General features: G+C 37.8%; 1 protein-coding gene across 7 annotated transcripts in view; it reads left to right on the top strand.

Moving 5' to 3' along the window:
- LOC110856166 overlaps positions 1-14,252 on the top strand; it is a 147,475-nt gene extending 133,223 nt beyond the window's left edge. For 3 of the 7 annotated variants that reach the window (XM_035856882.1, XM_035856885.1, XM_035856881.1), the window contains exons 7-31: positions 1,092-1,434; positions 4,982-5,143; positions 5,318-5,420; positions 5,649-5,730; positions 6,930-6,976; positions 7,050-7,114; positions 7,181-7,285; positions 7,357-7,383; positions 7,473-7,630; positions 7,736-8,049; positions 8,127-8,202; positions 8,768-8,866; positions 8,961-9,099; positions 9,162-9,292; positions 9,707-10,015; positions 10,362-10,464; positions 10,546-10,662; positions 10,729-10,883; positions 11,148-11,784; positions 11,892-11,940; positions 12,026-12,096; positions 12,181-12,252; positions 12,544-12,603; positions 12,682-12,800; positions 12,948-14,252. In XM_035856882.1, the coding sequence (XP_035712775.1) occupies positions 1,092-1,434; positions 4,982-5,143; positions 5,318-5,420; positions 5,649-5,730; positions 6,930-6,976; positions 7,050-7,114; positions 7,181-7,285; positions 7,357-7,383; positions 7,473-7,630; positions 7,736-8,049; positions 8,127-8,202; positions 8,768-8,866; positions 8,961-9,099; positions 9,162-9,292; positions 9,707-10,015; positions 10,362-10,464; positions 10,546-10,662; positions 10,729-10,883; positions 11,148-11,784; positions 11,892-11,940; positions 12,026-12,096; positions 12,181-12,252; positions 12,544-12,603; positions 12,682-12,800; positions 12,948-13,064 (3,660 nt within the window). In that variant the 3' untranslated portion in view covers positions 13,065-14,252. The remainder of the gene's footprint in view (positions 1-1,091; positions 1,435-4,981; positions 5,144-5,317; positions 5,421-5,648; positions 5,731-6,929; positions 6,977-7,049; positions 7,115-7,180; positions 7,286-7,356; positions 7,384-7,472; positions 7,631-7,735; positions 8,050-8,126; positions 8,203-8,767; positions 8,867-8,960; positions 9,100-9,161; positions 9,293-9,706; positions 10,016-10,361; positions 10,465-10,545; positions 10,663-10,728; positions 10,884-11,147; positions 11,785-11,891; positions 11,941-12,025; positions 12,097-12,180; positions 12,253-12,543; positions 12,604-12,681; positions 12,801-12,947) is intronic. The other 4 variants (XM_035856888.1, XM_035856887.1, XM_035856884.1 and 1 more) reach the window with 4 other exon arrangements.
- Positions 14,253-14,657: the final 405 nt, after the last annotated feature.

Below are 14,657 nucleotides of genomic sequence, written 5' to 3'. Positions count from 1 at the left end.
CGTCAACCGTTTACTTACTTTACCGACCGAGTTGACTTGTTGTCTCCGCTGATATCCAATTATTTTTACGTTTCGAATCGCATACTTTGAACTTTTTATTCGGAGAGAGCCAGCCAGCCATGTGTTCATTTCCTACTTCTTGTCATTTCATTCTGGTGGTAAATAGGAGTCTTGTCTTTTTGCCCATTTAACAGAGGCAGCATCCTCGACATCCACGGGCGTAAATATAATGTGGGTGATTAAGGAATTTGTTCCTTGGTGACGGAGGTTCACAACTCTGATTTGTTTGCGATGATGTTCGTAAGTAAGCAGTGGCCGCGGAAGGAAGGCGTGGGGACATGTGGGGGGATTAAAATTGTAGGATAGGGGGAGGGGGAGGGGTTTATATAAGATGATGTGGACAACCATCTTATAACATCTTATAACATCTTATGACATCTCATCGAACAACCATGAGGACATTGTCCCTCTGTCCCCACACCCTTTCCGCGGCCACTGTTCGTAAGTACACAAACACAAGCAAATAGATTGGTTGGCCTTATGTAATCTGCGAGAAGACGGAGAAGCTGAAGAAATCCGATCGTTTACTGAAATTTAAGGAATCTTGCTCCGATTCCAAATGTCATTTGTATTGTTTTTGAAGCTTTGAGACCATGTGGGCCAATTAAAGAGCAACATTTGTGAGGCCAGGCCAGGCCACCAGCAGAGAAGAGAGGAGAAGAATTTGATGCTTTATTGTACAACAACCCTTTTCTTTCCCTGTTGTCTAAATATCTATGCACCTCGTTATTTATGTACCGATTGTAATTACTGTCATCTCATGTAACCCCGCTACTAATACGAGTTCAGTTATTTCGCTACGACTACCAGTGGCCGCGGAAGGTTGAGGGGACAATGTCCCCACGGTTGTTCGATGTCCCCAATGTTATATAAACCCTTCCCTCCCCTATCCTAAAATGTTAATGTCCCCACGGCTTCCGCGGCCACTGGCTACTTACTACTACTGCTTTTTTTACATGTCTTAAAAATGTTATACATAATTTATTACAGTACTTTATACATACTAATTACTTTAATTTTCTCTTTTTTAGATGATGCTGCCCGAAAATATGGCCAGGTTTTTGGCCGCCATGCAAGAATCCGTCGTATCCGCGGCAGCTGGAGACCACTCGACGCAAAGTAGTCAATCCAGTGTCACGTCGAATTCGAAGAGCAATAATCCCCTCAACTTTGCCAACATTAGCAGCCTCGTGCAGCCCCCGTCGGGAGGGTCGCCGGTCCGATCGCCGTCCACGAATGGGTCGTACAGTAACCATTCGTCGGGTTTGGGGGGACTTCATCCCCAAGGGCAGCAGCAACACCATCACCACCACCACGGCAGGGACAATGGTAATGGAAACGGGCACCTTTTCTCACAGCACAACAAGCATAAAAGTAAGAAATCTTTGTTTAAATAGATTTTCTTTGAGCGTATTCACGTCAATGTTTGCAAATTAAGCAATATAACTTGCAAATTTTTGGGAAATTTCGTCTCAAAACACTCATGTCAATCTTCGGATATCTTGCAAATTGATTATATGTATGTAACTTGTGAAATTTTGCGAAACCTTGCAACTTTCGCAAAACTTTTTTCTGGAAAATCATACAAATGATTTTTTTCGCAAATTTGCCCAGAAATTTGCCATGTTTTTATTAGTCCAAAAATCACTCCAAAAATTTTTTTAGCTTCACAACTTTGCTTAATCCGAAATAAGACATAGTTTGACATGAATACGCTCTTCTTATTTTTGCTGTAAGGAAAGTTTGTCGGTTAAAAGTTTCTTTCTTCCAAAAAATTAATACAAATAATCCATCGATTCCTCCACAATAAATTTATTTCCCAATTTCATTTCACCCTTTCTTTTCTCAAGCTTGGGAAGAAGTTTGGTGGATTGAATTAATATATAAAACCGAGCTGGTTACATAAGGAAAGGAACAATATAAAAGATGAGAAGGGTTTTCTGATCAGAATTCCGAATTGTTGTGCCATTTAGCCAGATAAATACTGGGCGTTGACAGTTTCTGGTTTTACGTTTATTGTCCGTCTCTCTCTCCCTATAAATTATTATTATTTCCTTCCTTCCGAGTCTTTTTGTGGGAAAACGCATCGCAACTTAATATTTGGCTACCCATAAAAAAGAATGAAATGAACTCAACACTTTGATGGAAATGGGTTCGATCGTCCAATCCAATTTATTATTATTCCTCCTTTGTATCGCAGACTTTACCCTTTCATCTCACGTTATAAAATTTATTATTGCAAATATTGAATTAAAAAACCCAGTTTAAAAAAATGGAATGAAATGAAATGTATCGCTGGGAAGGTACTTACTTATTATTTACTTTGGGCTAATATGAGAAGAAGAAGGGTGGAAAAATAACTGGGTTACTCTTTATTATATGGATACATTCACCCTTTTTTTCACTCTCGAGTCCGGCTATTTTCCGTCGGAAATCCTTTCGGTGAAATAAAAAAACATTTGCACTTGTATCCATTCAATCGAATTTTAGATTCCGGTGAATTTTTACCCCGTTCAGTTCAGATTCCGGCCGGAGAGTCCTTTTCTTATTGGGAGATTTGATTGCTTTGTGCAAAGGTGTGTGTAGGTAATGGGGAGGATGAGGGTCGAATAAATAAGTACGAGTTTTTGTGAAGGTTATATATTATAGTGAGACTGAGATTCTGTATTGTTGGGTAATATACGCATATGCTGGCTTGAGGTCCAAGGGCTCATTGCCATCAGGGTCTTGTCGTACGGAAAGTTTTTCATAAGCATCCAACCAAACACACACACTGAACTGGTCGTTTTTTATACAAAATGGCTCAGAATTTTATATCAAAGACTTTCTTTCTTTCATGGTTTGTTTTCAAAGATGGGATTTTATTTCAAAGATTCTATTCAGGGTTGCATTCTTAATTTTGATGTTTAAAACCTGGGAATGTGATGTGATGTGAACCCGTTCGGTTGAATTTTATTCGTTTTTTTTCTGTTAAGTGCTGCACCTTTGATTGAGCAAATAGTGACAAATTTAGCCTGGATTTGTTATAAGAATCTTTTTTGGCAAAGTATTTGTTGAGATAGCTGTCGTCTCACGGCATGAATTTGTATGGTAAATATTACGCAAAACTAGATTTTCTTAAGACACTTTCAGTTTCATTGAATTTAGTAAATATGTAAGTAAATATGGCTCGTTTTTACCTTACTTTACGTCTTTAAAGCAGATTTTAAGAGCAGATGTACAATGTCAAAGTCTGGTCAAATAGTTGGCCCAGAAACTTAACTCTTTCCTTCACCGTGAAGACAAAATGTTTGAAGTGTGTAGAAAGAAGGGTTATTTTCATAGGTATTGTACTTATGTGCAGCTCAAACTGGTTGAAATTGGTTTTTCAGAGAGTTTTTAATCCTTTCCACCAGCTTTGAGCCAGTCGACATGAGAAAATCTTTTGTTTTTGTTGATTTTCTTAAAATAGCCTTGTACTTTTTGACCATATGTACATATCTTTCGGAACAAAAGATTGGTAAAATTGACGTGACCTTGTCCCTCCGAGATTGACGGGGTGGTAATGATTAATGATAAAATTTTAGTTTTACATGGCTGGACTAATCCTTAGTATTTATGGTGAAAGAAAGGGTTGAGGCTGGAAATTTAGGATCCCTACGGAGAAATGTAATTTCATCGCGATCCACTCCACTCCCGGCGGCGTAGCGTCTTTGTGCTTTGAGATGCTTGATTAAGGAAATTGGAATTCGGGTTGGGATGAATTCGGGGTTCGATTAATGATGAAAAGAAGGAGAAAAAATAGTTTCAAGCCGAACAAACGAGGAAATTAAGTCTTCTTCTCTATAATATGCTTGCATTCAGTGGCCGCGGAAGATGTGGGGACATCTGGGGACGTTAACATTAGGGGAAAGGGGAGGGATGGGTTTATATAAGATGGGGAGATGATAGCGACATCTAACAACCGTGGGGACATTGCCCCTCTGTCCTTACCACCCTTCCGCGATCACTGCTTCCATCCCTGTAATTGATACTAATCAACTCAAGTGTAAACAAGTACTATTTACGATTTTTCACCAAATTTCTCCCCGAAACTGAAAACGCACACCTCTTGAATTGAATAATGATAAAGGTCAGAGAGAGATTTGTGAAGTATTGTAATTCTGCATCCGCGTGGAATAATCAACAACACCCCATCGTCGTCATTTGAATGGGAAATCTCTCACTCTCTCAATTTCCGTTGTTGCTGAACCCAAAAAACTTGTAACACCAAATTAAGGGCTAAACCCAAAAATACATACGTAGCATACTACTTATTCCAGAAATGTGTATGTTTATAAAGATTAGATTAGCCAAGCAAAGCCCTTTTTTGATCCTGAGTGGGGGACACAATGAAACCGTGAATGAACGCTTTGTTGATTATTTGATGTGAATAATACAAAATCCGCAGTATTTTTGACACGTTTTGAGAGTTTTTGTTGTTCCCAAGTGGTGTACAGTAGGGGACCATGCTAATTGTTGGTTATATATGCTGACACCCTTAATTAAGTTGTGCACAGATATTTATTTCTGATCAATGCTACATTAAAATTTACCAAGTTAAATAATCATTGATTGGATCATTTATGAGCTAAATTTCCGTTTGGTTACAAAATCTGCAGTACTTTTGACGCATTTTGAGTGTTTTACGCTCTTAGAAAACTTGTATTAATTCGGAGTAACTCTACCGGCAAGGTAATAACGGGTATTACCGTTTAGTATGAAAAATTTACCCCTCAGTAACAAAATACTACCAGTCCGGTAGGAAGTTATTACCAAATCAATACCAGTACTGGAGTAAATATGTAAATCTACCAGATTTTTAGCAGTGTACATATTTACCCCGTTAATGATTAATTGGATTATGATGCTAATTTTCCTATTGCTAATTTCTTAATTGCAGGTCGTGGATTGGCAGCATTTCCCGTGATCCGAGAAGGTCTTTTAGGTAAAGGAGCAGGCCCCATCGACTACACGCGATACGTTCGACGCTTTGGCAACTCGATGGAATGCGGTTACCAGCAATGTCGCGAACTTAATTACAGAGAACATTTCCACTGTCAAGGTATGCAAAAATTTGTACGATTCATGAATTAATAAGTCGATTAATGAACACGGGGTAAAAACTTGAAATCAAAGATACATATTCCTCAACACTTTTGGGTCTGGTCCAAATCGTCAAAATATTTTTAATAGATGGCCAATTAACATGATTTTTGCAATGTTTTAACCTTTGCAGAGTGCAGCGACGGGACTCGAGTTTTTGTCAAGAAGGAAGAAATGATCCGACACTTTAAATGGCATAAGAAAAGGGATGAAAGTCTTCAACACGGGTTCATGAGGTAGGTTCAACTGTAAATATAAATATTCCTTACGCCTTCACCACTGCGGTTTTATGCATCATTTTGCATCATGAGACATAGATAATGTACCTTCAGCTACATACTTATATGCATTATAAGTAGGTGAGAAATTAAGTATGTGGGCCGAGTTTTACGTGGTTGGTGTGTTGGATTACAATTATTATTATTTTGGTGTGGTGTGGGCTATAATATTTGACTCTTTTTCAGATACTCCCCGATGGACGATTGTTCAGAAAAATTCCCAAACTGCTCACATAATAGGAAACAAACTCACTACCATTGTTTGAAGGTAAATTAATGATTGAATTGAATAAAATGTTCTTGTCTCCTTCCACCCATCAGCAGAGACGATAATTTGGTCACTTTAGTTTCTGTGTATTTCAAGGCAAGGGCGTTTTCATGGCTTGATGATGATTATGATGATGGTTGGTGTCTGGCTTGTCTTGTCGTTTATGTTGACTGTGACAAATCTTCATTGCCACCTAATTTAACCCAAATTACTTGTTGTGGGCAGTGGCCGCGGAAGGTGTGGGGGCATTAACATTGTGGGATGGGGGAGGGACGGGTTTATGTAATGATGGGGACATCGAATAACCGTGAGGACATTGTTCCACTGTCCCTATAATTCCGCGGCCACTGTTCTTTTGGTATTATCATCACTATAGAGCATATATATGCAGTGGCCGCGGAAGCCGTGGGGACATCTGAGGACATTAACATTGTAGGATAAGGGAGGGATGGGTTTATATAAGATGGGGAGATGATGCGGACATCGAACAACCGTGGGGACATTGTCCACACCCTTCCGCGGCCACTGGTTGTCATGTATTGTCACTTTGTGTATCCATATTTGCTGTCACTTCTTACATTACCTGTCGATATCGAATCTCAATTAACCATTTGGCTGGGCGAAACAGTGCAACAAAGTCTTTGCAGTGATTGATTTAGGGATAAGTACAGATCCACTTTCATTCAAGGCAGGGTGACGCTAACTCGAATCGAATACGATCATAATTCTCGGCACGTTATCCAATCCACTCATTGAGAAGCAATTCGTATGGGAAAAAAGTAGACAATTATGATGTGCAAATGAATTGACACCTTCAATCGTTGATTTATTGAGTTTCATTAATTAACGCGAAAAAAATGAGGGAGAGAGAGACTGCTGTTACAAATTTCCCTTTTGATTCCAACATGCATATCCTTCTGACCAGTGGCCGCGGGACAGGGGGGATAATGTCCCCACGGTTGTTCGATGTCCCCATATATCTTATATAAACCTCTCCCTCCCCCATCCTACAATGTTAATGTCCCCAGATGTCCTGACACCTTCCGCGGCCACTGCTTCTTTCTTATTAATGCGCATTTCATTGGACTTGATCTATATCTGTCGCATGTTCCAATTTATTATTATGTGACTGACGGACAGAAGCAATAATTGGAAATTGAATAATTTTATATGAATGTTTTTTTTCCTTGAAATTTTAGGATGCCTGTGAAAAAGTTTACATTAGCACGTCCGACGTACAAATGCAGTAAGTGTGATTTATAAATTTACATGGGTCGATTTTTGATAAATTCTATGAAATCGTAATTTTTAAAAATTAGTGCAAACTATCACCGCAAAGATTCCGCCATAATTCAAGAAGGGTTCCAAAGATTTCGAGCCGCAGGTAAGTTAAAAAGAATACAAAAAAATCTTCGGAAATACAAAAACTAACGACTATTTTCCTCTGTAGAAGATTGCGGGACGGACAATTGCACTTTCCGACATCAGAAAACGACCCATTTCCATTGTCGAAGACCCACTTGCTCATTTACATTCAAGAATAAAGCGGATATGGGTATGAAAACTGAAATTTGTGTATTTTTAAAACAATGAATGGAATTTTAAAATAAAATTTAAAACTTACAGAGAAACATAAATCCTACCACATAAAAGGTATATAAAATTTTCATTACATAGAATCATGAAATTCTCATCATTTCTGAAAATATGTCCATAAATTAATATATATTTCCTTCATTTAGACGAACAACTAAATCGTGACGGTTTCAAGAAATTTATGAAACATGAAGAATGCTTATTCGCAAATTGTCGATTTTCTCGCGTTTGCAATCACATCCATTGTATACGAGAAGGATGCAATTACGTATTGCATTCCAGCGGGCAGCTTTATTCGCACAAGGTGAGTATTGCTAAAAATATATGAATTTCGCAAAAATAACATGAATTTCGCAAAAATAACATGAATTTCGCAAAATTACGCAAATTTTGTACATTCCAATTTTAGCGCAAACACGAGCGACGAGACGCCGAGTTAGCTTACCGGAAGTATAAACTGGCTCAAAGTCTGATGAAAGGAAGTTTCACGGGAGACTTAAGCACGCTCAGTTTTAGCGATTCGTTCCTCGCGAATAAGTCGGAAGAGGAAAACAGTCGCTCCAGTTTTAACGAAAGTGGTGGCGGCGGCGGCGGGGGCGAAGGGGGCGAATCCGAGGATCGCATGGTTTCGTATAAAAAGGTCATCCAGATGTGCAATTGTGATGTCACTCAGCAAGAACATTTCCACTGTAAAGTTGACACTTGTCTGAACGCGTTGTTGGGGTATGTACTTTTTTTATATTTGACAAAATCTATCAGGTGTATGCATTAGCATAATCATGGTGCGATTTGTTTCTCAGGTCGGTCGACGTGGCAGCTGAACACTTTAAAAATCATGAGATGGAAGACAAGATTTCCTCATTAGCGTATTTTACGGTATGTCGTGTAGCATATTAATATTAGGCGGTTAGCAAATCCACGCTTTAAAAATGTACGTAATTTTTCCAATCTCTTGAGCATTCTAAATTTCCGGGGAACGTATGAAAACAAATCAGTGTTTCTTTTCTTGCTGGTTTGCTACATTTCTTGTACTGGAAGGCAAGAAATGCAAGAAATTCGAGGTGCAAGAAATTGGGAGAAAGTGCAAGAAATATTCGTTATTTAGCCACGCACAGTATGAAGAACAGCGGCGTAGTTTCTTGCGCCGGGCATTTCTTGCAGGCCAAAATATTGAGCTGCAAGAAACCACTTTCTTGCAAGTGGTTACTTGTACACCCGAAACACAGTGAAAATGTTCAAAGGATATTAAAAAGATACCTATTTCAATATCGGAAATTTTGACCAAATTCAAATTATCGGGAAATTTACAGATATTTTAAAAGCTTAGTTTTGTTAACAGCGTAATAAGTGCATATTTATGTACAGAATTAACCATGATTTTTTTGACTGCTTACTTAAAAATCCAGCGCACTAATTTATATACTCTATTTTTCCCATGTAGGTTGACCCAGCCAACTTTGACGCTCAAGACTCGACCATCCCTTGCATCTCTGCTAAATGTCCGTATCAGACGAGGGAAAAACATTATCATTGCTTATGGGTAAATTCACTTTGGTTTTAACGAGTTCCACTGAAAGATGTGTAAACCAGATAAGATAAAAAGTGGTCTAATGCGTTTATATTTATATTTTCAGGATGGATGCTCCGAGATCATTTTGGTCACTGATGAACCCTTCAAACGCTTAGAACACTTTAGAACTCATCAACTTGCTCCGAAAATGGACTATGGTGATAAAGAGGGTGAAGCCATGGACGGATTTTTCCGTAGGAAACGTAAGAATGAGTGATGGATTTATGAATTTGTTTGAAAACTTACAAATGTACTGAATTTATAGGAGGTCGTCCACCAAAGAATCGTGTTATCGAGGTCTCATCTGGAGGCAACGAGGCGATCTATACCAGTTTTAAATTACCAAAGCAAACCCCAAACATTGGAAATGGAGATGGTTCCGATTCCGATTCAAAGGTGGGTACAATTATTTAATTGAGAAAGGAGGTCTCCCAATGTATGCTTTTGACCAAATTAGTGCGAATCGAATCACAAATTTAATTAGTACGAAATTTGCGAAAGAAACGATCTCCCAATGGGCACGTTTGGCAGAGATATTTGCATCCGAAGAGGAGAAAACGCTTATTAAAGTTGACGAATTTTACACTTTCCAAATTTACTGCGCTTTTTCTCTTCTTCGGATGCAAGTATCTCTGCCAAACGTGCCCATTGGGAGATCGTGGCTTTTGCAAATTTCATACAAATTAAATTTGCAATCGATTGACACTTTGACACGATCAAAATCTAGTTTAATAAAAATCTGAGAGCATACGTACGTTGGGAACTAGCTCTTATTTGTCAAACTAATTAATATTATTTACTTGTTTACAGGACCCAATTGGATTTTTATCCTATCCAGAAGACGTAAACTGCAACAATGACGCCTGTCCGTATCAGCGATCATCGGACAAAGAGTCTCCCAGCAAATGTCACTACCACTGCAATCATCCTCGATGTCACTTTTCTGTGTCCGATCTTCACAAACTTTCCAACCACCTTCGAGAATTTCACAGTGCTTGTGATGTCGTCGAAGGGTTCAAGTACTTCGACAAATCGTGGGACTGCGAGGTTCGAAAGTGTAATTTTAACGGAGCCGTGGACCATTTTCATTGCGTCAGAGATAGCTTTAGCTGCTCCAAGGTAAATGGAATGGAATTAATTGGGGGTATTCATTACAAGTTCGCATGTTCACATTAATTTTGCAAAAAAATTGCGAACTTGGATACACAAGTGAATTTTCAGGACAGTTTTTTTTGAAAACTTGCAAACTTCATTTTTTGCTAAAGATGCGAAATCGTAATGAGCATAATTTTGAAAAAAATTGCGAACCATGTAAATACTTGGAGATGGACAAGTTCGCAAGTGAGTTTTCAAGCCATATTTTTTTGCAAACTTGCGAACTTTGTTTGTTGCGAACTCGTCATGAATACCCCTAATGTTTATTTTGCTCTTATTATTTGAATCATAATTTTTCATAAAATTTTAGCAATCGGAAATGATGAACCACGAAGCAGATTTTCACGAGGGGAGGTCAGGAACTCCAAGTAGTGAAGATGAAAGTGAGTCCAATAAACCATCCACTGCTCAAGGTGCGACTGACCACTAACTAATCTTAAAATGATGCAAACAAAATCATTTATATGCTAAAATTGTGTTTCTCTTTGTTTCAGTAGTAAAATCAAGTGGTACTTTTTACCCGACTTATTCACTGGACAAATCAAAAATCACTTCCAATGGGGGCACCGTGATGGATTTATCCGGTTCGAATGGAATTCCAGAGACGAATGGTGAGAAATAACACGCTAAAAATATATTAGAAATTGTTCTATATTAGAAATTGTTTAAATATTCAGAGTCTAAATCGGTCACGGATCACTCGCTCAGTCGAATTTTGCAAATTCCATCGCCAGACAATGGTGAAACCCAGTATGGACCCGAGATTGCGTGTGGCCGTCCATTCTGCAAGTTAAAGAGGAAGCATCACTTTCATTGTCATCTTTGCAATCAGGTATGTAAATGATAAATATGCGATGATATATAGAACATCCCGAGTAGAAATCACTGTGTCGAATTCCGCAGAAATTTTGCATAATTCTGCAAAAAATCTGCAGAAACGTGTGTGCATAATTCTCCATTTTTCTGCACAAATCGCTCCATAAAGATTTCCTGCAGAAAATCGAGCCAAATTTCTGCAGAAACACGGTTCAAATTTGTACTTATGTAACTACTTTTGTGGAACGGATTTTCAAAATTTTTTATAAATTCACTTTAGGCATTTTCCGAACTGGAAAAATTACGCCCCCACGTGCTCAAGCATAGCCACGTGTCACCCTTGAAAGCCCCCGAGTCCGACCATTCGGACGAAGACTCTGTAAAAAACGAGCTAAACGAAGATAATCATGAACCCGAGAAAGGCTCCAGCAAAATTCGAGGGGACGAACAATTCCCCCAATTCGACATGGGACCCAACCCATTCCCACCGACGTCCCTGGCAAGCTTTTTAGGATATCCGGGACCCCCCTCGCCATACTTGTTCCTCCAACAAAATCAGCTAACTTCCTTGTACGCCGGGATGATGTTTGGTGGTTCACCGGGTGGCGTTTTTTCTCACGGAGGCGTCATTCCTCCCCCTCCGTCCATGGCGAATCCGGGCGGCATCCCACCCCATCTGGGCGGCACACCGCCGGCCATTCTGCCCCCCGCGGAACCCATGGTCATGCCCAGCAGCAGTCCGATGCAACTCTGCAGTCAGACGAGCAAGCGACCCTCGAGTGCGTCACCTTCGTCACCATCGTCCCCGTCAGAAGCGAAGAAGGCGAGGATGCAGATGCGAATTTTGAAAGATGAACCCGTTCCGGAAGGCTATATTCGTTTCCGGTTTAATGAAGATTGTCAATATGTTCATTGTGGTGAGAAAAATAAAATAATTCGAGAAGTATACAATAAATTTGCAATGTAAATTTGCAATTGTTGATAAATTTGCTTTAAATTTACGATTTTATTTGATTTTTTATAGGTTATCGAGAACATCAAACGCATTTCCATTGTACTCGAGAAGACTGCGGGTAAGCTTGACGGATAATAATTTTATGAACGAGGGATTTTTTCGAAATTCATAATTTTTTCATAATATTTTTATTCGTTTTACAGTTACAGCTTCTGTGACAAGACAAGATTTGTTCAACATACTGCTCGTCATGAAAGACTTGATACGTTAATGGGTTAGTTAAGCTAATTACTTATTTACATGGGTCAAGTTAGAATTTATGAAAATTTATTAAATATTATGCTGCTATTTTAAATAGGTGGAGACTTTAAGCAATTCCGTGCAAATGTGTCATGTGGAAGGCCAGACTGTTCTTATAAAACTCCGCCAGGTAAGTAGCTAATTATATTCCCGTACATTTTCAGAAAACTGGTATTAAATCACTACCGACCGGTGTACATATATTGATATCGGCTCTGGTAATAACGGGTATTACCGTTTAGTAATATTGTGCTACTGAAAAATTTACCACTCAGAAACAACCTACTACCAATCCGGTAGGAAGTTATTACCAAATCAATACTAGTATGTATGCAAATTTACCAGATTTTTAACCGTGTATCAGCCATAATTTAATTTTTATCCGAAATTACAATGCTAATTATCTATAAATAAATTACAGGAACGACGCAAGCACAAAACAAAGCGTCCCATTTCCATTGTAGCAAGTGCGAATTTGTTTGTAAGTATTACCCACAAATATGCTAATTTTGAACCATAAATTTCCTTAAATAATATGAAATTCCTTCCTTTTTATCAGGCACCGATACGAACAAAGTAGTCGCTCATCGCCGCCAGCATCAGAAACTTGATTCAATTATGGCTGCTGGATTCGAAAAATTTACACCTTCACAGAACTGCCAGGTAGGCAAAAACAAGGTATTAAGACAAGGGTCAAACCAGACCAAAATAAACACTTAATACGCAAATTGGTATACAAGGAGAAAGTGTAAAACTTGCGAAAAAAAATTTTGAAATTCTATGTGCATTTACATAATTAAATTTTGTTTATTTTTTAATTTACAGATTCAAGAATGCATCCACAGTCAAAAGCAGACCCATTATCACTGCTTGAAATGTGGCTACGCAGTTTTAGGCCTTTCGCAAATGTCTTCGCATAAATATCGTCACCTGACGGATTAAAACAGGAGAAAATTAATATTAGAAAATTATTCGTGCCTAAAAAACAAACCGATTATTAAATATTTGTTTATATAAATGTTAATTTAGTCTGAAAGTACTGTAAAAAACGAGCAGTGGCCGTGGAAGTGGGACAATGTCCCCACAGTTGTTTGATGTCCCCATCATCTCCCCATCTTATATAAACCCATCCCTCCCCTGTCCCACAATATTAATGTCCCCACATGTCCCCACGGCCAATGAAAAAATATACGACATCCTTAATATCAATCTCGTAATTTTGTAAAAAGTTAGTATTTATTTATTATTCACACAAGAAATGGGTGCCCTTATAAATGAACCAGTATTTTTTATTTATCTATGTATGCCTCATTTTTGTCGAGTTGTATAAAACCTTCGCACAAAAATGTAGCAATTTTTTGTCCAATGCAGAACTAAGAAATGTATAAAATAGATACGTAATTACACACATTGTTGCTTTCATGAATCCATTTTTGTATTGGTTTTATGTATCTCATTATTGGCAAAAAAATGTATTTGCCAATATTACTGTGAATTGAATATTTTTATTTACAGATATTTACATCAATAAGTGAGAGCTATTTATCCATATAAGTTAATTACTTTGTAAAATAGAACGTTACGAAAAATTAGCTAGTCATACCGAGGTTTAATTAATACTTTTTTTGCGAGGGACGAGGGAGAACAGGGATTTTAAAATTTAAAAATTAGCACAAATTTTAATTATGTTTCAACTCGAGTGAAATTTCCAGTGTCAATTTTCAGTTTTGCATACGTATGTAGACGCCACGTGGGTGGACACAGTGAATCTATTTTGTATGGTGTTATTAACATAGCTTTGTTTAATTGTGCCATAAATTTATAAGTAATTTTTTTTGTAAATACTTATGTATTCTCAATGCAGTTTATATTTACATGGATATGCTGCTAAATATTTAGATAAGTGTAATTATGATACATAAATCGAGATAGATAGTCATCGCATGTGTTGAATTGAATACATAGATAAAAAAGGCATTTAAATTAGCGTCAAATGTTACAAGTTACCCGTTACATTATAGTTTTAGGTATCTATAAAGTTAACTTAATAGGAATAATTTAATGTTAAGCAATTGATAATGCAAAAATTTGAGATTTAAAGTTCAAATAAAATATGACGATAAAGAATTATTACGATTTTGGCCAGTTACTCATTTACACATGCACGATTAAACTCCGTTTCACGCTATCTGAGTTCATCACATGGAGTACATTAGACGAATTATTATTTTATTATTTGACACCACTTATTTTTATTTTGGCGTACAAATCATACGAAATTGAATAATTTAAACGCCAAAATAAAAATAACGGTATGTCTGTGCAGCTAGTGATTTTTTTTACATCAAAGGCACCAAAGTCATACATAGATTTGCTCATCATGGAATCATCTTTTCCTCTTACAACCCGACACCTCCCACATTTTTTGAGGTGTGGGTATGTGACTCGCACTGCATTAGGTCGATCTCATCTAATAAATATGTACATATTTCGTTCCTTATTAATTAACAAACTGTATTTATTACATGATTTCCT

Source organism: Folsomia candida, unplaced genomic scaffold (assembly GCF_002217175.1).
Source record: "Folsomia candida strain VU population unplaced genomic scaffold, ASM221717v1 Fcan01_Sc015, whole genome shotgun sequence".
NCBI classification, from domain to species: domain Eukaryota; kingdom Metazoa; phylum Arthropoda; class Collembola; order Entomobryomorpha; family Isotomidae; genus Folsomia; species Folsomia candida.
Note: the sequence above shows the minus strand (reverse complement) of the source record. Positions and strands in the feature narration are given on the sequence as shown.